Genomic DNA, 22,870 nt, shown 5'->3' with positions numbered 1-22,870 from the left:
TTTAACACTCAAAAAGCCCGAAGAAAAAAGTACCCGTTTGATAAAAAAATTAAAAGTACTTTTAAAGGTCTAAAAAGCCTAAAAATTACCAAAAAACACTTTTGGCAAAAGCTTAAAAATGAAGCTTTTGCCCAAAAGCTCTTTTAGACTTAAAAGCTCTATTTCTCAAACGCAGTCCCAAACATGCTCTAAATTATTCAAAGTTATATCAACCTTTTGCGTGCTAGAACCCCACAAGCTAGTTAAGTATTCACAACTAATTAAATCAAAAGAATTAGATTTCTTAATTTTCTCTAAGCCTCTACTAGTTTTCTTAATATATTACTTTTCATAGTATAAGTAACATGTCAGTAAATTTTCTGATGTGGCAAACAATGCCACGTTAGTAAATTTACTGACGTGCCAAACAATGCCACGTCAGAAATGTTTTTGACGTAGTACTTTTACCACGTCAGAAAAGTTTTTGACGTGAAACTTTTACTAGGTCAGCAAATTTATTGACGTGGTAAATAATGCCACGTCAATAAATTTATTGACATGGCACTGTTTGGCACGTCAATAAATTTTATTGACGTGGCAAATAGTAGCACGTCAGTAAATTTTGACGTGCTAAAATTTACTGACCCCTACGTTTCTAACCTTCAACACACATCAGAAATGCCACGTCAGAAAAGTTTTCTGACGTGTCAAACATCATGACACGTCAGAAAAAATTAGTCAAGAAAAAATAGTTATTTTGTAGTACTATGAGAATGGGAGATTGACAAAATAAAAATAAAAAGTAGGGATTCCGATTCGTTGTAATAACTAATAAGATCTAGAGTTGATAAAAAAAAAGGAGTGTCTTGTATTAAAGTGGAGAGAGAAATAGATGAAATAACATAAAATAAATAAATAAATAAAAAAAAAAGTTCACGTACCTTCTTAAATTACCACCTAATTGATAATATTTTTCAAACTTTCAGCTGAGACAATATCCATAAACTATTAAAAATTGTCAATATTTTCCAAATGACAAAAATACCCTTAAAATAAAAACAAAAAATTCATAAAAAAAAAACTAAAACCAATTTTTATTTTATTTTATTTTCTTAAAAAAAAACTAGAGTGTATTTTGGTTTCTTTTTTTCTTTTTTTAAAGAATTTTTTTTTAATTAATTAATTTGTTTTTTTTTTTCAAAAATTTATTGAAGTAATTTTGTCTTATTGACAAAATTTAGTGTGATTTTAGTCTTTTTTGCTGCCCGGAAGACATTATCAATTTTTTTATAGTTTAAAAGAAATATTATCAATTGTATAGTAATGGAGGTATGTAGACTTTTTCTTAAAAAAAAAACAAGTAAAGAGTGGATTTTGACTCTTTAAATGTGAGGAGGTTGGTGACAAAACTAAATATAGGGAGGAGAGTACGAAGTTTGTTTTTCTTGTAAATTAATCCAAATTTGACTGAAAGTGGTGTTTGTGAATGCTCTAAGAGATTACCTTTTTCATCCTCGTGACGGACATAAATTAGCTACAAACTAATTTGTATCTAATAACGTGACATGTGTAATTTAGTATGTGAGAATCACATTTTTTTTTTTTTAATAACACGTGATTCTCACATTTTTTTTTTATAGCTATAGGACCATATTACTTTATTAGACTGATTTGTCTGAATTAGTTACGTACCAATTTGTAGTTAATTTTTGTCTCCTCCAAAATATTTGAGCATTTTTTGTGGTACAGAAGAAATCCTGATTTTTTTTAAAAAAATGTATAAACGTATTTTTGGTTTGGATGGATGACAATGACATGGCTCGTTTTAAGCCGTTCATTAAAATGACGTAATGAGCTGTCCGAATTTAAGAAATTTTTAAAAATGACCCAGGATCTCTATCAAAGTTTTATGTGACTCTGACACCGTGGGATGGAGACAACAACCGAACAGAGTGGTCGCACAACTCGCACCTTTGAACACTTCGGTATATTCCTTTCCGCATTTGTCCCCACAGTTATTTGATTAGGATCAATTTTATTATTTTCAAAAACTCAAAAAATGATTTAATAAACATCATAACCCCATGGCCTAATTTTGAATTGAACCTTTATTTTAATTTCATTTGCAACATAAATAAAAACTATTTTTACTAAATTAAATAAGTGGTTAAATACTTTATTTCCTCTGTGGTTTAATTTCTTTATTTTTTTTGCCTCTTAAAGTTTATTTTTTATCACATGAGATACATCTGGTTTGCTTAAAGAATGAGATGTTACCTCCGTCTAAATTTCGTCTAAAATTTGACGAAACGCCATGCCAACACCAATAACAAATTAACACGTATGTATATAATTAATTAAAAAATATTTTTTTTCAAAATTAAAAACATTAAAATTATATTAAATTAAATTAAATTAAAAATGTAGCCACCTCTTGGCCACTTGGGGGTGCCACCCCCATTTGGGCGGTTTGGGTGTGGCCGAGAGGAGCCAAAGGAGGTGTCTGAAACCACTCCCACCCAAACTGGCCATTTGGGGGTGGCCATAGCGTTCTCCAAACCCTTTTTTTTTTTTTAAAAAAAGAAAAAATTAATTGAATTTTGTTTTTAAACTTTTTTAAAAAGGATTTATTTCACCCTTAAATAAAACTAATAAGAATTTGTTTCCAATGATAGTTTGAATTATTCTCCCTCTCTTATGTGGATATGTTAAAAAAAAAACAACAAAACTAATAAGAATTTACTTATTCTGTTGACCGGAAAAGTCTTCTATTTTTTTTTTTAACCTTTTAATCCAACGAATCAACGTTAAGCGGCATGTATCGGGCGCGAATGGCGTAGCTAATTCCTAATTATGTCATCGTGGCAGCTACGCAGCCTACGCCCAGAAATTTTCTCACTCTCAAAATCCGTCAAAGACCACGTCCAATAACGTGGCTGTATTTCATTGGATGCCTTTCACTCCCATCAGGCTATCCCAATGATATTACAAGCTGTGGTCGTGATTGTTTAAGGTGCAAGCGTTTTCGTGGACCAATGAAATTAGAAGGGTGACAGGAGTAGTATACTTTGGGAAGTCATTCGATTCTTGCTCAAAGCGAATCTTCCGAAGCTTAACGCGTTCACACCCTGAGGTGAGCAGATTTTTAACTCTCATAAAGTTTTTCACACGTTTGGAGACCGAATGACGGAAATAACCCTATACCAGCTTCTATTATGTAAAACACTTTTTAAGGGTATGGTTCTTATTGCATTTTAGAAATAAAATTTTTAAATAAAAAATACTTTTTGACAAAAGTTTTTTTTTTTTTTGGTTATTTTTAATTTTTTTGAACTCTTAAAAGAGCTTTTAATTTTTTTATCAAACAAATATTTATTTATTCAAATAAATTTTTTGAGTATTAAACACACACCCAAACATATCATAAGATCTCGTTTGATTTACGAAATGTCTAGTCAATTGGAAAATAAATAGTTATTACTATGAATAGAATAATTATTCCTATTCTTTAGTTTGATAACAATATACATTCAAAAATTGGAATTGAATCAAAATTGCGAAAAACTCAATTTTTTTTTTTTTTTTTTTTTTCACTCGTTAAAAAAAAAAAAATCTGAAATAAATGGGTGGTTGACCACCCTGATATGCAACGGCCACCCCAAAATGCGACGGGGGTGGTGCGGCCACCCCCGACCTCTTTTGTGGGTGGCCGACCACCCCAATGACCACCCATTTTATTTTATTTTTTTCATATTTTATTTTATTTATTTTGTTTTAAGTTTAAATATGAGCATTTTTTTAAAATGTATTACATTCCTTAATATTTAGCTAAATCACTCATTTTTTAGTGACTTTGCTAATCTTGTGTGTATGAGATTAGTAGTTTTATGAAAATAAACTATTTCTAAGAATAGTCTATTACCAAATAAAAGAATAACTATATTAGGATTAGTTAGTCAATTGTAAGAGTTTATTCCGGAAACCAAATGGACCATAAGTATACAAATATATACAGAACTTAAAGGGTATTTTGGTCTTGCAACAAACGATCCACCACAAAATGTTTCCAATTCTCTTTTGGTGGTGGACCATACCGTCTTTTTGGAAGGGTACTACAATTGAACTGAAATAGATTATACTGTTTCTCCTAATAAACTCTTGACCTTTGCTCCGTGTGCTTTCTTATCCGTCTTTTTCTTAATTTTCCACCTACCCAAAAGCTCGACCTTGTGATCCGGTTGTTCAAACCAATCTCAGCTGTCCAAATCCAAAACCATTAATATCCACACGATCTAAGTAATCCAACGGCCAAGATCAAAGTACTAGAACCTTCTCTTTCCCCACAGAGCCCCCATGGCTTCACCTTTATAAGCTCTCCCAGTCCCTGGCCTGTGCTCAACTCGTGCCACTCTCTGCCTAGGGTTTCATTTCTCTATTTTTCTTTCTCTCATTTCTTGGATCACTCTCTCTACTTCCAAGGTTTGTTCCCGCCAGCTTTCACGGATCTCAAAGACTCCGATCTATCCGCTTCTGTTTCCATTTAGCTTATGGCTGCATTTTGGAATTTGGATTGTAGATTTAAACGCAGATCTTGTTTCTGTTTGGATTTTGCTTTCGTTTTCTATAAATTTGGTTTGGTTGTGCTGAGAACCGGATCTTTCTTGTTGTAGACTCGTGAAAATGGTGAAGAAGTATCCATCTGTGAACGCTGAATACCATAAGGCCATCGAGAAGGTCAAGAGGAAGCTCAGGGGCCTCATAGCTGAGAAGAACTGCGCTCCGATCATGCTGCGTCTCGCGTACAATCTCTCACTCTCTATAATATTTACCATGGAATTTGTGTTTTGCACCAAGGCTAAGCAGACCAACAAGAACTCTAAGAATGCCAATAGGAGCTCAGAAATTGTTGACTCTCTGTGTATTTGTGTATTTAAGTATGTAAAATGATGTGGTTGGTGCAGATGGCACTCTGCTGGGACCTTTGACGTGAAGACAAGGACCGGAGGTCCGTTCGGAACCATGAAGCACTCGGAGGAGCTCGGCCACGCCGCCAACAGTGGCCTCGACATTGCCGTCAGGCTCTTGGAGCCCATCAAGGAACAATTCCCCACCCTCTCCTACGCCGATTTCTACCAGGTAGGTTAATCCTTATTTATTTGCAGATTTAATTTTGATCCTCTTTTTTTCTTTTTCTTTTTTAATCGCTGTTTGATTGATATTTTTATTTTTATTTTTATTTATTTATTTATTTTTCACTTTAATTTGTTTTATCCTTTTTAATGCAGTTGGCTGGGGTTGTTGCTGTCGAAGTCGCCGGTGGGCCCGAGATCCCCTTCCACCCCGGGCGTGAGGCAAGTCTACTTTCATTTTTGGAATTTAATAATTAATTATTTATATATTTGCGTGTTATAGATTTGGATCTTCTGCCTGAAACGTGTAATTTTTTCTTCGCATCTGGTCGGTCTTGTGAATTATCGTGTTAAAGTTTCACGGTTTCGTTCATTGTTTTTGACTTACTTGGTTCCTTTTAATTGAAAAACTTTGTGCGCCGAACGCATTCAGTCCTGGCCGCCAACTTGCGTCGACTTGACTTTTAACATTTTACAAGCCACCTTGGATTTTTTGTTTAATTGGCTATATGATTGTCTGAAAGCTTGTTTGGATTGCGCTATAGGAAATTTGATAATTACTTTTTTACATTTTTTTTTTTTTAACTTTTTGTTATTAAAAAAAAAAAAAAAAAAAAAAAAAGGTCAAAACACACTCTAGTTTTTCGGAAAAAATGAAGTTTTTTATTTTAAAGAAAAGCTATTTATAGCTTTAAAAATTCTATTTCCTTCCAGACATGCCTAGTAATTTTTTAGTTTCCAATATGTCTCGGCCGGCTATGCAGCGGAAATCATTGTCCCCGTCACTCTTGGCAAAAGAATCTTCTGAATGTACAGCGGCAGGCGAACTTTTTAATTTTTTTTTTCTAAGGAAATCAGATGATACTTTCCAATAACATTTTCTTTTGTGCTTCATCTAGAGATTAAGATCGTGAGAAGTCAACAATTTAGATGTGTTATTCTTGTATTAGAATCTTGTATATTAAATTGAATGTATACTCTGGTTATGTTGTCCCCATTTGATACTGATGGTTGCCCTCTTATATTCTCAGGACAAGCCTGCGCCGCCTCCTGAGGGCCGTCTTCCTGATGCTACTAAGGGTTAGTATTCTTGTTGGTACCCTGGCTGATCTTTTGATTGGATAGCCTGTAACTGTGGGTTGTTTATGGAATTATGGGATGTTTCTTGACTCTTTTTTTTTATTGATGCAGGTTGTGACCATTTGAGGGTGGTATTTGGCAAACAAATGGGCCTCAGTGACCAGGACATCGTTGCTCTTTCTGGTGCTCACACTCTGGTTAGTATGTTTCCTTAGGATCCTTTGGGTTACTTCTAGGAACTATTGTTTATGCTGAAAGGCTTTAATTCTTTGCAGGGAAGGTGCCACAAGGAGCGTTCTGGCTTTGAGGGACCCTGGACTGCCAACCCTCTCATCTTTGACAACTCATACTTCAAGTGAGTTTCCTTCCCTGCCGGACTTTCCTGGTCTAATTTATTAAATTGCCTGTCCCCTTCATGCGCTTGAAATTTGCTGAGAGAGAATCTTAAACAAATGTTTTTGAATTTTATTAGGGAACTCTTGAGTGGTGAGAAGGAAGGGCTTCTGCAGCTGCCATCTGACAAGGCACTTCTGTCTGACCCAGTCTTCCGCCCTCTTGTTGACAAATATGCCGCGGTATGTATTTCTATTTCATTTAGCTGTCAATTAGATTTCACTACCGATGTGGGACAATTGGTAATTTGCTTACTCCTGTGGAACTTTTCTCCTCTCTCAGGATGAGGATGCCTTCTTTGTTGATTATGCAGAGGCCCACCTGAAGCTCTCTGAGCTTGGGTAAGTGTTGGATTTTTATCTTATTTGGTAATATTTTTGCAATTGTGAAGTGGTATGATTGAAATGCTCGCCTTGGTGTGTGCAGATTTGCCGATGCCTAAGCAGTTGCAAAAGAAATGGGGACGTAAAGGATAGTGCCAATGCCTTCTTGCCTTTCCTCTTTTGTTTTGATTCATCAAAGACTTGGTCTTTGGGTAGTTGGTTGATGAAAGTTGGGGTGGTTTATTGCTTTCTTTTGTTGGTCAATGGAAGAAATCGGGTTGAATTCTGTGGTACTCGTCCTTTAGTTTACAATAATACATTTTGAGAAATTGTCTGTTTGGTATGTTACACTCTTACCTGACCGGTCACACGCGCGAACACTGCGTGATTATATGTATCTGTGATGTTAAAACTGTTTAATTATATCCCCCAACCAATCTAATAGCATTTTTTGTTGGCTAATTAGTAGAACTTTTGGTTGCATGGTCTTGCAATATGGATCAGGATATTAGATGGCTGCTCCCGGGTATGGATTGGTCGGGATATTACTTTGAGAGGTCTTCTTAGGGAGGGTAATAAATTCCCAATTGAGAGGTATTGTCGGGAGGTTTTGGTTCAAGTTTTCATAGGGGTTCAACTAGCCAGGTATCTTATTTAATTATAAAATTAAATCTTGTTAAAAAAAAGAAAAGGAAATGTTCAAATTGTCTCCCCAAAACTTTAGTAGTTGGTGCTCTTCTCCCTTGGCCTCTCCAAATTTAGGATATGCCCCTGACAACTACACCCTGATGCTTTTGCTTTTCGAACCAACCTATTTTGGTCAAATTTTCTCGGCCGAATTATCTCGTTCGGCTCTTTATTGTGGTATGGTTCAAAGGAGCAAAGAATGTGGAGGTCTCTCTCTAATGCTCTTCTTGTACCATCATTATTTATATGTGATAGATCCATGAGTAGAATCTGACATGTGAGAAAAACTCATTCAATCCCATCAGGAATTGAAACACATACTCTTTATGTTGATATTCAAGAACAGTCCGTGAGGCACCACAAGAACACGAAGGCAAGGGATGATAGTTGTTCAATTCATCCCAAAATTCTTTTAAACAAGTGTAATAAGAGCTCGCCGGAATGATTATAGAGAAAGAGCAGATATGATCTTCTGCAACTAGAAAATGCGAGGTCCATTTGATTGAGAGTATTGCTCTATGATATCATTCTGCATTTCTTGCTATTGCTGGTTTTGCCAAAGATTCGTCAATGAATCCTAGTTTATTCTTGGCACAGAGAGGCTAGAGAGCCATTGACATTGATATATTCCATGTATGATAATTGTTTTCAACCTAAGGTTGTGAAATGAGGAGAGTTCATGGACTATCTCTATGGTGAAGATAGAATGGACTGGAAAATTCTACACCTAATGATACAGAACTTGATGGAATAGCATCCATGAAGTTAGCGGGAGGTAAAGTAGGTGAATGCATAAAGAAGAAATGAAGAAACAAAGAATATTGGAAGATTAGATGAAGAACACTGACGAAAAGTGAAGAAGAATGAAGAATAGTGTGCTTTGATACCATTTAAGAAAGCAGAGCATGCAAATAAGGAAGAAGACTTGTGGAAACTTTCGATATTTGCGTTAATGAACAAAGACACATGAGTTCAATATTTATCCTAAGAGCTTTACATTGAAAAATAGATTAACCAATTGTAAAATAATCAACTAATCTACTTAAGAAAATAACCAACTTGACAACTGTATTAACAAGCTTAACAAACATTTCCAGCTCATTCTCACACATGGTAAACATTTTAATCCAGCTCATCTTCCTCCTAAATTGTTGCAATTGTAATAGGAAATTCCTACTTTGGGGAACCAAAATGATAAAATGCATGTTTTTAACTTTTCATCCGACTCTCTATTATAAGAAAATTTTTGGAGAGGTTACATGGTGCGCAAATGGGGGATTGGCGGGAGAATCTCTCTTGCATGAGGGTTAGCATGAGATATCTCACCCAGAAACTCCGGGGCGGTTGGCTACTGGGGAGTTCTCACCCCGTGATCCACCGGTGTGGGAGATCCCCACATCTTGTGGGTGGGTCATGGTGCCACCATCTCTCCAAGGGTTGCAAGGTAGATCTCTCCTGTTTGTCCATCATTTTTTTTTTACTAGTATGGGGGACACATCACACATGCATGGTGAATGTTGAATAGTGAGTTGTTATATTTTTGGACGGAACATAGACAAAAAAAGACAAAAGATTAACAACAAAACTGCATATGCCACTTTTGATAATTTTTAAAATCGAATGATGATAGAAGTGTAAACCATAAGGAATAAAAAAAACATTCAATCCTAATTTCAATTAGGGCTTGACTAGGCAAAATTATAGATGGATTAGTTCGATGTGGGTGTATTGCATGATTGCATACATACTATGTGAGGGAAAATGTTGAGGTTGACCAAGTCACCAAGCTCAAGCATTGGGCAAGTTTTTTAGGTGTGCAAGGGTGGATTGGGTTTGGGTTTGTCAACTTGAAGACCATAGACCTTTCACCTTAGGTGGCGTTGGGTCGCTCGTGGAGTCAGTGACGGGGCAACCCTACTGACTTTTGAATTGGGCAGGATCAAGGATGTTCATGTTTTACCTTTTAACATGGTCTCTAGAATGAATGATTAGGCCAATTTTTTATTTATTTATTATTATTATTATTATTATTATTATTTCTTTTCGTGCTTTCTTAAAACAAAATTATTATCAAATAATTCAAAACACAAAAATAATTTTCATTTTCATGTCACATCATAACATTTTTTCAACAAAAACTAAAAAACTATTCTCACCGAGAATTGGTACTCTCAACATTTTCGAGTGTCAATCTCCTAGCATTTTTGTTTATGTGGTACATTCACATTCACATTCACCTTTTTTATTTTATTTTATTTTTTAATAAACAAAAGAACAAAGAGAATGCTAGGAGATGGACACTTGAAAATACTGAGTAACATTTTTCATTCTCAAAACACATTAACAATCAGAGCTTACATTATTGTTTAGTTATGAAAGGTACGAAAGATTACATATGGAAAAGTGGAAAACTTTTTGTTGGGGAGATAAACATGAGTTTTACCAAGAGAACATTAGTATACACATTAAGTAATATTTTTCTTTATGCTTTTTTAATGTGAGACTCAATACTCATAAGTGTACTCACAACACTTTTATTATAATTTCTTAACAAATTGAAATTCGTGTGACAGTCTATGTGAGTGCCACATGACATAATATGGATAAAAAGGAGGATAATTTGATAAATAAATTTAACTATTTAGTGACTAAACACCAAGCATACTGTCAAGTCATTTGTAAGAAACCTAGAGTAAAAATTATAGTCGTAATCTGAAATTTTAATCCATCCTTTTTCGTTACAATTTTGTTGGAATAAGATAACATTTCCCCTTGAGATTCAATGTTTCAAATAGGGGTAGACAGATTAACCAATTACCGATTACCGACCGCTTATTGAATTTGACCGAATCGATATTAACCGCAATTGATAGTTATCGGTCGATAATCGGTTAAAAATTTTATACCGATTATCTTATCGGTCGGTTAAATGGTCGTTATCGGTTTTCGATATAACTGATAAGAAATCGATAAGAAACCAATAAGGGGGTACAAATGTAATTCTGAATTTTTCATTTTTCATACTATACAATTTATAGAAAACAAAACAACATCGTTTTATTAAGGCATATATATACCTATCTTTCTCTTTTTTTCCCTAATCCTAAATCAAAATTGCCGCAAATTACGGCCCCCTGCTCTCTCATAGATTGATAGATCGATCTTTTGCTTTTATATATATATATATATGCTTTGCGTTGGTGTGAGGGAGAGGGGAGGAAAATCGATGACGAAGATGGTCAGTAGCAGCAGTGAGGTGTCCAAGCTTGACAGAAAGATGGTGGAGAGAAACAGAAGAATCCAAATAAGAGGCCTTTGCTTCAGGCTTGCTTCTCATCTTCCTCCCCCTACCGATATGCCCAATAACCATCCCTAGTTTCAAACTTGAGCACTACTAATAAAAATTCATTCCTTCGAAATACACATCCAAGCTAATCAATATGGAAATTATGGTAGCGGACTATTATAAGTCATTTGGCTCGAAGATTTCATTAATTTTTCATAGTTTTTTTTTTTTTTTTCACGGCCAATTTTGTGGGTATAAGAATTCCTTAATTTCAAATGAAATTGATAATATCAATTTTATGATCATGATTTAAAATTTGTGCATTTAACTGTGTAAAATAATTCTTGTTTAAATTTTGTTACTTTGAAAAAAAAAAATTGAAGGCCTAATAGGGGTTGCTTGAATAGGGGTAGTCCAACTAGAATATGACGAAATGGAGAGGAGCCGGTTCCTTATTTTAAGAATAGCAAAATTGTCATTTCATTTTTTTTGGGAACAATTTTACCCCTATCGAAAAGGAACGACTCCTCTCTCAATTTCATTTTCTTTTCTGGCCATCAAAAAGAAAAAAATTTATTTTTAGTTTTTTATTTATTCATTTTTTTTTTCAAATTTATAGAAATATATTTTTATCTTTAATGAACAGAATTGGCAATTCGTACGTACCTTTTCTTGGGATCCGGATCCTCTCTAGTCTTGTTGGACTGGAGAGGTCTCCAGTTAATGGCCAAAATGGCCCGAGGAAAAATCCTAGGGCCATCATGCTGCCACGTGTTCCACTTCGAAAATATTAGTATTTTATTATTTAACGTTTTAAAAATAAATAAAAACTAAAATAATAAAATAATGTAATAATATTTTTTGTTTTTGGATTTTTGATATGGCCCTTGGGGGTGGCTGACCACCCCCAAGGGCCACCGTTTGGCCTGAGGGTAGCTTTGGGTCTGGGGTGGCTTCATGGCCCTTTGGGGGTGGTTTGGCACCCCAAGGGCCAAAAGGAAAAAAAAAATGGATTTGGTGGGTTTGGCCATTGAGGGTGGCCGAACCACTCCCAAAGGGCCATGGGGGTAGCCGAAGCGCCCCCAAGAGCTGGTCGGGGGTGGCTTCGGCCACCCCATGGCCCTTGGGGATGACCGGATGAATCAGCTACCCCAAGTGCTAAACTCATTATTTATTTATTTTTATTTTTTTTTTGTCCATTTGGGGCCACCCTCAGGCCAAACGGTGGCCCAAGGGCTATATCAAAAAATCAAAAAAAAAAAAAATTATTACATTATTTTATTATTTTAATTTTTATTTATTTTTAAAATGTTAAATAATAAAATATTAATATTTTTGAAGTGGAAGTGTGGAACACATGGCAGCATGGCCTTAAGATTTTTTCTAGGGCTATCTTGGTCATTAACAGGACTCAAGAGGATCTGGATCCCTTTTCTTGACCCTATCTCTTATTCCTCCACGGGTCAAAATTTGAGTCCGGAATTCTAAAAGAATTGTTGTGTGTTTGTGGACTCGGTTTGAAAGTCCCATTCTCTTGCTTATTTTATTTTATACATCATCATGTTCACTTGACCAATTCAACTCAACGTAGCCCTTGGGTTTTGTGATTTTCAATCCTATCTGAACTTGCAATCTATTTTTAAAATAATCCATTAATTTCTATCACTTGTTCAATTTTTATGAAGACCTTAGGTTATATTTTTCCATTGCAATTTTTATATATAATACAAGTGATCAGAGACGTAACGAAACTTTTTCATTCAGAGTGGCCAAGGTTATTTTGATAGGGCTCAAAGTTAATTTGTATTTCTTTTCTTAGAATATTAGTTAAATAATTAAATTCATTACTTTTTAATAAATATGATTCTAAAGCTTTTGAAATAACTTGGATAAGTAATGATTTAATAGTATATATGTAATGAGTTCGAACATTAATTCTATACCTTAACTTCTATTTCAATTAAATATTTCATGTGTGTGTGGAGAGTGCTAAAATATTAGTTAAATAATTAATTAAATTCTCTATTTCTCTTATTGACTTAAACTTTTAGAATAAGTAATAATTTAACATTTTTTATAAAAAAACGTAAAATATTTTGAGCTAGGAATTGAACTTTAAATCTTACTGAAACTTACCATTGTATTTACAAAATAAGCAATAAACTTTTAACACTTGTTTAATAGGGCTATCAATTTTTTATACAAATTTAACATAAAATTAGTGGATTTAGGGTTAATAGGTTTGATCCGTTTAATTAAATAGGTCGGATTCAATTTAACCCATGTAATCTTATACCCGTGTCTCGGCACGACTTGAACCCAATATTCGACATTTAGGGTTAATTATTTTTGACATAACACACATGAACCCAACACAAAATAAGCCGGTTAGGGTTAAAAAATTTGATCCGTTTAATTAAAAGAATTGAGTTAGAATTAACCTATATATTTTTATACGCCTATCTTAACATGACTCGAACTCGACAAACGAACACAGATTGACACTCCAAACTTGTTGTGATGTATCTCCATATCACAATTTTTTATACAAAGTAATGTTATTTAATCAACTTTCGTAAAATTATCTATCATTAATTTTTTTAATTTTGTTTTTCTTTCCATATGACAGTGATATAATAGTATTTCCTTTTTCTATATCATACAACTAATATACCTCTTTTTGTAATTGTCTTTTTAATAATTTGTCTTAAATAGTTGCTATTTAGGTGTGGTCCATTATAAAAATATTTTGGTGGGGTCCTAAATTGAACAATCATATATAACGTAACCATTTTTGGCTGTACATAAAAAAAATTAACATACTTCCCCTGGATCTTTGTCAGGGCGTCCAAACGCATCAAAACGACGTGTCTTAAAGTTCAATAATTGAGCTCCCCTAGTCTGTCTACTCCAAAATACAGCTGGCTCAATTAACCATGACACAAAATTGACAGCACAATACTTTGTGTATGATTAATGACATTACCCTTTGCATATATGGTATGGATAGGATTTCTTATTAAATTTGTTTAAAATTATAGTAAATCCAGGCCGTTCTTTACATCAAACGGCTTAAAAGATAATAAACATTAAAAGGGTGAGGCAACACAACAAAATTCTTTTTAAAAAGCTTCATTTTCAATAATTTTTTTTTTTTTAAATATTAGAAAAAAACAATTTTTAGCTTAATTCTCTTGATAAAAATATACTCAACACTCTCATTGGTAATATGCGACATTTTTAGTAGATGATATTATTTAAATAGTTCGATTAAAAAAATTGCCTAAATTTACGTAATTATAGAATTTATAATTTCTAGGGATCCTTGGTAGATTCGTATCCCCCAAAAAGAGAAATGCCACGGTTTATTTTGGTATTCTCTTTAGACTGCGTGGATATTGTTTTATAAAAAAGATAAAAAAACTTGAAAAATGATAAGGGTTAATAATTTTTTCATATTTGATTCATATTTTTCTATAAATTTAATAAATCAATCATTAAATTTGTGGGGTCTACCATTGACTTATATGAAGTTCACGTAAGTTTTTAAATTTAATGGTTGATTGTAAAAGAATATGAGCCAAATATGAGAAAAATATTGACCTATGTCATTTCTTAAAAAAACTTACCATACCAGTTTCTCATAATTTTTTGAGAAATGATTAGTGTCAATATTTTTCTCATCTTATCTTACAAATCAATCATTAGATTTGTAAGTTTATGTCAAATAAGTCAATGATAAACTTCATAAATTTAATGATTGATCTATTTAATTTATAAAAAAATATAAATAAATTATTGACATCAATCATTTCACTCGATCGGACGGTTCATAATCCTATACGCATCATAAAAATCTTTTTTATCACGTCTTTGACCTATGAGAAAGTCGAATCGAAAAGAAATCCAGTTTTTGGTCTGTAAATACTATTACTCCACGTTTTGTTGACTTTTAAGTTATCCAAACCAAACCAAACCAAAAAAAAAAAACTATATTAAAAAAAAAGATGGCCGTTGAAAAGATTGAACAAATACCAACCGTCGATGAGAGGCGGCTGGAATCTCAGCCCTCCGATCCCGTCTAACGCGTTGTTGTCTTTCTCGCTCGCGCGTCTTCCTATTCCCTTCCTCGCATCTACTCCGAACTCAGACGATCAAAAGCACTCTTAAGACTCTCGCTTTAAAACCTCTCTCTTTCCCTTTGAAGTCTTCGTCCTCATACTTCTTCCACAACTCTTGCAGCGACAAAGTCTCAGAGAGAAAGAGAGAGCGAGAGAGAGAGAGAGAGAGATGGCTGACGTCAGTCACAATTCGGGTACGGGTCAGTTCTCGGATTTCCCGGTGATTCCGACGCACAATGGGCAGTTTGTCCAGTACAACATCTTCGGGAATCTGTTCGAGATCTCGGCCAAGTACCGCCCTCCGATCATGCCGATCGGTCGCGGCGCGTACGGAATCGTCTGGTACTTGATCAGATTTCTTGTCTTTTTTATTTTATTTTATTTTAGTTTGATTAGTTGTGGTTGGATTGTAATTTAACTTGGTTTCTGGGTTTTTTTTTTTTTTTTTTGGGTGAAGCTCGGTGCTGAATTCGGAGACGAACGAGATGGTCGCGATGAAGAAAATAGCGAACGCCTTTGATAACCACATGGACGCCAAGCGTACGCTTAGGGAGATTAAGCTGCTTCGTCATTTCGATCATGAAAATGTAAGGGGCGAAAAATTGTCGTCTTAATAAGTTTGCTCGATTGGGTTTGCGATTTTTTTTACTCTAAATCAAAATTGTGAATATCGAGGATAAAAAAGAGTTAAGATTATGTTTGGGTTCAATTGTTAAATTTTTTTGAGTTGAGTTGAGTGTTAATGATATTAAATCGACTAAATTAGAGAAGAATCCAGAAGAATTGTCTTCCCAAACAAGCCTTTGCTTCTAGGACTGTCTGTCGCTGCTTAATTTACAGTTTGTTCAGTTCGCGCGTGCGTTTTTGTAGGGGTATTATTGTAAATTCACTATATGCATTGCTGACCTTAATTTTGTTACGGCTAATCTAAAATGTAAAAAAGTTTAATAATTTAGGAGGGTGTAAGTGCCTGACAAATTGTTTGTCATTTTTGTGATAGCAGGGTGGTATTTTTCTAATTCAAGAAACTTATTCTGAAAATGCTTGAGTTTGATCAGCTTTTGCAATGGCTGGTTTTCAATTTGGGTCTGGTGATTCACACCCCACAATTGGATCTCATCAACTTTGTATAGCCTTGTTAAGACAACCCCATTTCCTCTTTTGTACCCTTTTGCTTATGCTTTGGGTTTTTAGCCATGCATTTGATTTGCAATGGCTGGTTTTCAATTTGGGTCTGGTGATTCACACCCCACAATTGGATCTCATCAACTTTGCATAGCCTTGTTAAGATAACCCCATTTCCTCTTTTGTACCCTTTTGCTTATGCTTTGGTTTTTTAGCCATGCATTTGATTTAGTACAGCTAAAATTAGAGTAGCACTTTTGGGAGATTGTAAGTTTAAACTTGTATGAGGGTTTGCTTCAGTAATGCAACACAAAACACTTCTACTTGTATTAACTTTAATTGTAGCTCAAGAAAGTTGAAGTTATGCTTTATTTGATGTTTAATACACATTCATCTTGAGCCCAAGTTATAGGTTTGGCCTTTAATTGATTCGATATATGACTGTCTTGTATTAGTATAAGATTTTGAAAACTAAAATCTGCTGCACATGTAATACAGGTCGTAGCTATAAGAGATGTTGTTCCTCCGCCTTTACGGAGAGAATTTACGGATGTTTACATTGCGACAGAGCTGATGGATACCGATCTTCACCAGATAATTCGCTCCAATCAAGGTTTATCAGAGGAGCACTGTCAGGTACAATGCGTCACTTTTTGAGTCTAACAATGGATATAGCACCTCAACAGTCTGAATGATGAGCTTATTTTTTATTTGTTTTTGAACTGACATTAGTTTATGATGATACTTTGCAGTACTTCTTGTATCAGATTCTTCGAGGGCTCAAATTTATACATTCTGCAAATGTTATTCATAGAGACTTAAAACCCAGCAACCTCTTGCTGAATGCAAATTGCGATCTTAAGATATGCGATTTTGGTCTTGCTCGTCCCACTGCAGAGAGTGATCAGTTCATGACTGAATATGTTGTCACCAGATGGTACAGGGCACCTGAGCTACTCTTGAACTCTTCAGATTACACGGCTGCCATTGATGTGTGGTCTGTGGGCTGCATCTTTATGGAGCTTATGAATAGAAAGCCTTTGTTTCCAGGAAAAGATCACGTGCATCAGATGCGCTTATTGATAGAGGTAAGAAAAAATAGGCACATTGATCAGAATAGAAATTTTGGTTTTCTGCGAGCTAATTTCAACTTCAGTATTTTGTTTTGGTCATAAGATTTCTAGAGTTCCGGATCAAGTTCTAGAAGAAGTAATAATAGAACTTAATAGACTTATTATAACAAATGTTCTGCTCTGGTTTTAGTGTTTCATTAAAGGCGTTCCATGGATGTACTTTAAGTATTATAATAGACCAACAATACAAAATATACAAAAACTCTCCCATCTTCAAGATCCTGAATCTGATTATGCTTACTTTAAACATTTCTATGGGCCTTCTGGAACCATTAATAGACATATAGTCTTCGGTTTGCTCAGCTTCTTTGCTTCTATGGGTTGGCTATTTAGTTTATATATATGTTAATGTTATTCATGTGTTTAATGCTTGATTCAAAAGTTTCAGAGTATCTATAGTAGTAAAAGAATTGCTTACTAATATATCCTTTCTCTTTAATACGATATTGAATGCATTATGAATTTATTTTTTGAAAGTGATCTCTGCTGTAAATATGCTTATGGATGCCATTATTTTTTGTAGCTTCTTGGAACACCAACTGAGTCTGATCTTGGGTTTGTTCGGAGTGACGACGCAAGAAGATATATTCGCCAACTCCCTTCACACCCTCGACAGCCATTAGCCATGGTTTTCCCACATGTTCATCCTTTGGCCATTGATCTCATAGAGAAAATGTTGACATTTGATCCTTCTAAAAGAATTACTGGTAATTTTACTATCCCAAGTTTATCATTTTCTATAATTTACTGGACACCGAAATTCATTGATAGTTAATTATTGTATCTGTGTGGATGTGAAAATTTCCGCCAATCACCTTAAAAAACAGAGAGACATGTATATCAGCAGCTATTATCTAGGCCATTGACTACATCTAGAATTGACTGCATCTAGAATTGCCATATCAGACTCTTCAAACACTGAAGAGTGAATTTTTGTTTACTTAAAGCGTGCTATTGAACCTTTGCTTTTGTCCTCAGTTATGATAACCCATTAAGAAGTGTCCCTTTCTTCTCCATTTCACAGAGAAACTCACAAATGCATGCATGCACTTTTATTAGTTTTCAGAATCACACATTTAGAGCCCTTTTAATCTCTGGATCTGGGAAATTTTAGTGCTTGATCGACACCACGAGTGTTGCCATGTGACACCCTAATAAGCATCAACAGATCATATACGAACAGAAAGCTCTTTCACTGTCTTTAGTCATCATACGGAGTTGAATTATAGTGCAGCAGATTCATACTTAATGTACTTATTTTTCTAATGCAACATTTTTGTCTCTGGACAGTTGAAGAAGCATTGGCTCATCCTTACTTTGCAAGATTGCATGACGTAGCTGATGAACCAGTCTGCCCAGAGCCATTTTCCTTTGACTTTGAGCAGCAACACTTTGGAGAGGAGCAAATGAAGGAAATGATTTACCAGGAGGCCTTAGCCCTCAACCCAGAGTACGCATAAATAAACAACAGAATTTCTTCTTGGTTGTCTCATAAGTTGATAACCCTGCAACTTACTCTCCTCAAAAGTATTGCAACTAGCAATCTAATGGGTCAGAGATTGAAGAACAGAGTTTATCCTATTTCATCTGTATAATTACCTCGGTGGGTTTGCCTATATTACATAAATGACTGCCCATCAGTTGTACGCTAACAATCTTTTTCTTTATTTATTTTTTCTTTTCTTTTTTCTTTTATTTTTTTATTTCTTTTTTCCTTGTACCACTTGTATTTTGCATAGATGTGCTTGTATTTTAATTATGTCTTGCTCAATCTGTTTTTTGTGTGGCAGATTGAAATGATTGTAACTCAGATTGAATGATAATTACCTATTAATTGTCTTTTCCATAAGTAGTATATTTTGTTTGTACTCATGGTACTACTAGTATTATCGTATTACATTTGTATCAATTACTTATAAATATTTATATTACACAATATTATATGATAATTTTTTATTAGCTTTTATGCAATCTTACATGCAAGGAGGGTATCTAGCCGAAAACCCTAATTACCGTCTCTCACTCTTTCTTTTGCCAAAATCATGGATCGAGCTTTTTATTGCTTCCATGGGTGATAGGGTGTACAAGCGGTTACTGTTTAGGCGGTTATCATATTTTTGTAATCATAATAATCTCACTGCCTTAGACGGTTAGCGGTTATTGAAGTCCGCATAACTGCTTGTTAGACATAAGCCTTTTGAGTTTATTTTGGTGTTTTGGGTATTCATTGTGCCTCTTTTTAGTGCATATTTTAGATGGTTTTGGGACCCTTTTTGGCATGTTTTTAGTGTTTTGGGCCTGTTTTAGTGTTTTTTTTAAAGCTTTAGTATTCTACATTTTAAAAAATAACCAATTAATAAATTTGTATAGTGACACGACAATTCTTTTATATACAAATTATGCATTCAAAAAAGAAAAAAAGAAAAAAAAAAGAAAAGCATATTTTATAATGTATTAAATTCCAAATGACAGTGTCTATAAAAGGATAGGGTAATTAGGCGGTATAAGCACCTGCCATTATGGAATGCAATAATTAATTAAGCTAATTAAAAATAATAATGAAATGGAAAATGACATATCAATAGTAAGTAAATATGAAAGGGATAGGGCAATCAGGTGGTAATCCACCTTGCAGGAATGTAATGCAAAATAGAAATAATTAAGAGTAAGCGTGAAATTGAAGCGAATAACGGAGTAATAAGCACTAAATTTAATAATTGCGAAGATATTATTGTAGCAGTAGAGAATACTTACAAAAGTAAGAACAAGGTATGATACAAAGAAAAGAAGTAGGAGTAGAGGAGAATACAATTAGAGGGGATGAGAGGCTTTGGGAGATTTTAGGACCTATCTAAAAGCTTCTGCCTCAATGAGGAGAGTTTTGGTCCTTATATAAGCCCAAATCAATAGATGGTAAAACAGTAAAGGAAAATTACATCAGAAGTACAACAGTAAAAGTAGATTCGCAATGGTGGTCAATAATTCATTCAGGAGCAATGATGCAGATTCGCAGTAGTAGTCAATAATTCATTCATAAGCAAAAATACCGCCCAAAGCAATTAATGATTTTTCCCAACCGCCCATTAAAGTAGTATTGCGGTTATTAGCTTTTAATAACTGCCCAAATCGGTGCAATAAGGAGAATATGACAAAAAATGGTGGGAAAATGCTTGAAGTTAGTACTACTTTTACTACCGCCCTCCTTACAAACTCATGTAGTATTCTCTACATGAGGGCAATGTGGTATAACATGGATAAAAAAAATTAAACAATCAAGTAAATCTAATTATTTAGTAACTGATGTGATAAGTGTCATGTGAACTGTCACATCAATTTATAAGAGACTTGTACTAAAAGCTGTAGCACTCTTAGCAACAATCAAAATGGTTAATCTACTATTATCATACTAAAACTTGAGGAGCTCAATTGATACTTCGATTGATCGTAGCACAATTGTGATACAGAAATCTTAAAGTTCGATCGATACTCGATCCAGCATTTAATTATTCCAATTGCCCTCATTCAGTTTTATTTTTTTACCCGATTTACCTGTTTAAACCCAAGTTTAGCCCTACCTATATAAGCCTATTATATCATAAGTGCAGTTCCATCATATTGTATTTTGAGATTGTAAATGTTTATACGATGGAGCGATCGAATTAAAGATAACAATATAAGCCACTAAATATACAATAATATAATATGTGCCACTCACAAATTTAAAGTGTTTTCTCTAATCATTCTCCTGCACAATAGGGAATAATCTTCGGCTGGAGAACCATTGCTTGCCTTTTGAGTTTGCTCAAGCAAAGCCCATATAAAAACGTCTATTCTGTACTCGAAGTTATTCGATTGATAACTTTTTCTTTTCCACTACCTATAAAATCATTATATAATAATCTCAAGATATAGCAAAACACCAAGACACTTTTTTATTTATTTTTATTTATTTTATTTATTTTTTTATTTTTTTAATGTGTTAAAAACCAATAAAAAACAATTTCACTATTTTTTTCACTCAATATACTACATTGTAACCATCAAAGGTGGTAGTTCAATGGCCCAAGGAAATTCTCAAGTAGTTAGGTAAGTATTAGGGTGTGGGTTCGAATTTTTCCAATGGAAAATCCCTATGTTTGATTAGTATAAACCACCTTGGTTCTTATTGATGCCCTAGTGGGGTAGACGATTAAGCTATGGCTTGGTTGATCTTGAGAGTGCGCCTGCGGTTTCGTTTGTCTAAGTTCCTCCTGAGCAGTTCCCCGCGGGTTAGTGCTATGGACTCATAGTAGCTAAATATGAGTCATTTAAAACATCGGCCGAAAATGCTCCACAACACCATAGTCAAACAAAGAGCATTTGGATCATCTTCAGTTTACTTAATTAGGAGCCGGTTTTTGTTAAGATAGGGACAAAATTGTTCAATTTATTTTTTTAAACAATTTTGCTCCTATGCTAAAGAAAACTGGCTACCCGAGAATCCAGTCCAAACAAAGAAGAGTGAGCTTTGTCCTCTTGTACACTTAATGCTCCACAACACCATAGTCAAACTATCGAAGAAGAGTGAGCTTTGTCCTCTTATACACTTTTCTGAACATTATTCACATAGGATGTCATGATTAATGTACTTCGCTAAACCTTTCTGTGAAATGCAAGTTGACCAAAAAATGATTAATATATATTTGCAAATGCACTCCACTTCATCCCCAATACTTCCAATGTTTACAACTTCTAGTACAATGCATTGTGACCAATATTACAATCATAATGATTGGAAGACAACCAACCTTCAATATGTTAGTGACAAAGTGCTATATATGAAGCATGTAGATAAGAACATGGAATAAAAAAAAAAAAACTTGTGATATATATGACAGAGTAGTCGGTATCAAAGGTGGATGAATGTCATTATAATTTCATTTTTGTTAAATTAATTTCCGACTACAAAAGGATAACAACGAGAAAGGGTCAATGTAAATCAGGGAGTGGATTATGCTTGATCATCTTAGGGTCTGTTTGGCAAAGTTGCAGTTTAGTTTTTAAAATTGTATATTTTTTTTTAAAAAAGCACTATCATGCCTGTGATTTGAAAACTTAAATTTTTTACGTTTTCAAATTGAAATTTTTTTAAAAACCCAAATCCAAATGATCAATTTTTTGCGATTTGGTTTAAAATCACAATTTTTGTCTATAAAATCTTAATGCCAAACGCACCCTTACTGGAGTTGTAGTTGCCTTCATTTCTCCATCTCTGGCCTCCAATTTTGAGTCTCAAACAACAAGGACTTAATATATTAATGGCATGTTTGTGTAATACTATAATTAGGAGCCTTAAATTAGCAAAAGAATTGGTTGGTCCATTTGCCACCACGGCTAGATGGGAATTGGAGACGATCCCATAAGTTATATTTGAAGGGTATTATTGTATTTTTACTTTTTGAGGGGACACAAATACCCATAAAATATAATTGAATATTCTCCAGTTAATATGAACCGGAGAGGATCCTAATTCTGGCTTGATAATATAGCAGAAGTTCCTCAGGCAAGATCGCCTGTATCAAGTGGATGTGATAAATTGTGTAGAAAAATTGCTAATCATATTCTTGTAATAAAT

At 34.2% G+C, this 22,870-nt stretch overlaps 2 protein-coding genes across 3 annotated transcripts; both read left to right on the top strand.

Annotated features, from left to right (window-relative positions):
• Positions 1–4,189: 4,189 nt before the first annotated feature.
• Positions 4,190–7,366, top strand: LOC132163322 (L-ascorbate peroxidase 1, cytosolic). 2 transcript variants are annotated; one of them, XM_059573570.2, is made up of 10 exons: positions 4,197–4,458; positions 4,650–4,778; positions 4,941–5,115; positions 5,265–5,330; positions 6,140–6,188; positions 6,300–6,385; positions 6,464–6,543; positions 6,661–6,763; positions 6,864–6,922; positions 7,008–7,366. In XM_059573570.2, the coding sequence occupies exons 2-10, from the start codon at positions 4,660–4,662 to the stop codon at positions 7,021–7,023; spliced, it is 753 nt and encodes a 250-aa protein (XP_059429553.2). In that variant the 5' UTR covers positions 4,197–4,458; positions 4,650–4,659; the 3' UTR covers positions 7,024–7,366. The 2 variants fall into 2 exon arrangements, with proteins under 2 accessions (XP_088375451.1, XP_059429553.2); XM_088519325.1 differs by having other exon boundaries at positions 4,190–4,458; positions 6,864–7,027.
• Positions 7,367–15,006: 7,640 nt separating this feature from the next.
• MPK3 (mitogen-activated protein kinase 3) lies at positions 15,007–19,105 on the top strand. Its single transcript, XM_059573996.2, has 6 exons — positions 15,007–15,340; positions 15,456–15,585; positions 16,622–16,759; positions 16,876–17,211; positions 17,780–17,963; positions 18,547–19,105. The coding sequence occupies exons 1-6, from the start codon at positions 15,168–15,170 to the stop codon at positions 18,714–18,716; spliced, it is 1,131 nt and encodes a 376-aa protein (XP_059429979.1). The 5' UTR covers positions 15,007–15,167; the 3' UTR covers positions 18,717–19,105.
• Positions 19,106–22,870: the final 3,765 nt, after the last annotated feature.

The sequence above is a fragment of the Corylus avellana genome, chromosome 8 (genome assembly GCF_965113065.1).
Source record: "Corylus avellana chromosome 8, dhCorAvel1.hap1.2, whole genome shotgun sequence".
Classification (NCBI taxonomy): Eukaryota; Viridiplantae; Streptophyta; class Magnoliopsida; order Fagales; family Betulaceae; genus Corylus; species Corylus avellana.
This window is presented reverse-complemented; position numbering and strand designations above follow the sequence as displayed.

Excerpts from the sequence above, each read along its gene's own strand:
- LOC132163322 (XM_059573570.2), top strand. The coding sequence starts at position 4,660 with ATGGTGAAGAAGTATCCATCTGTGAACGCTGAATACCATAAGGCCATC. Across the intron at positions 5,116-5,264 it reads CCTACGCCGATTTCTACCAG|TTGGCTGGGGTTGTTGCTGT; the intron begins GTAGGTTAATCC and ends TTTTTAATGCAG. Across the intron at positions 6,544-6,660 it reads TTTGACAACTCATACTTCAA|GGAACTCTTGAGTGGTGAGA; the intron begins GTGAGTTTCCTT and ends GAATTTTATTAG.
- MPK3 (XM_059573996.2), top strand. The coding sequence starts at position 15,168 with ATGGCTGACGTCAGTCACAATTCGGGTACGGGTCAGTTCTCGGATTTC. Across the intron at positions 15,341-15,455 it reads GGCGCGTACGGAATCGTCTG|CTCGGTGCTGAATTCGGAGA; the intron begins GTACTTGATCAG and ends TTTTGGGTGAAG. Across the intron at positions 16,760-16,875 it reads TATCAGAGGAGCACTGTCAG|TACTTCTTGTATCAGATTCT; the intron begins GTACAATGCGTC and ends GATACTTTGCAG.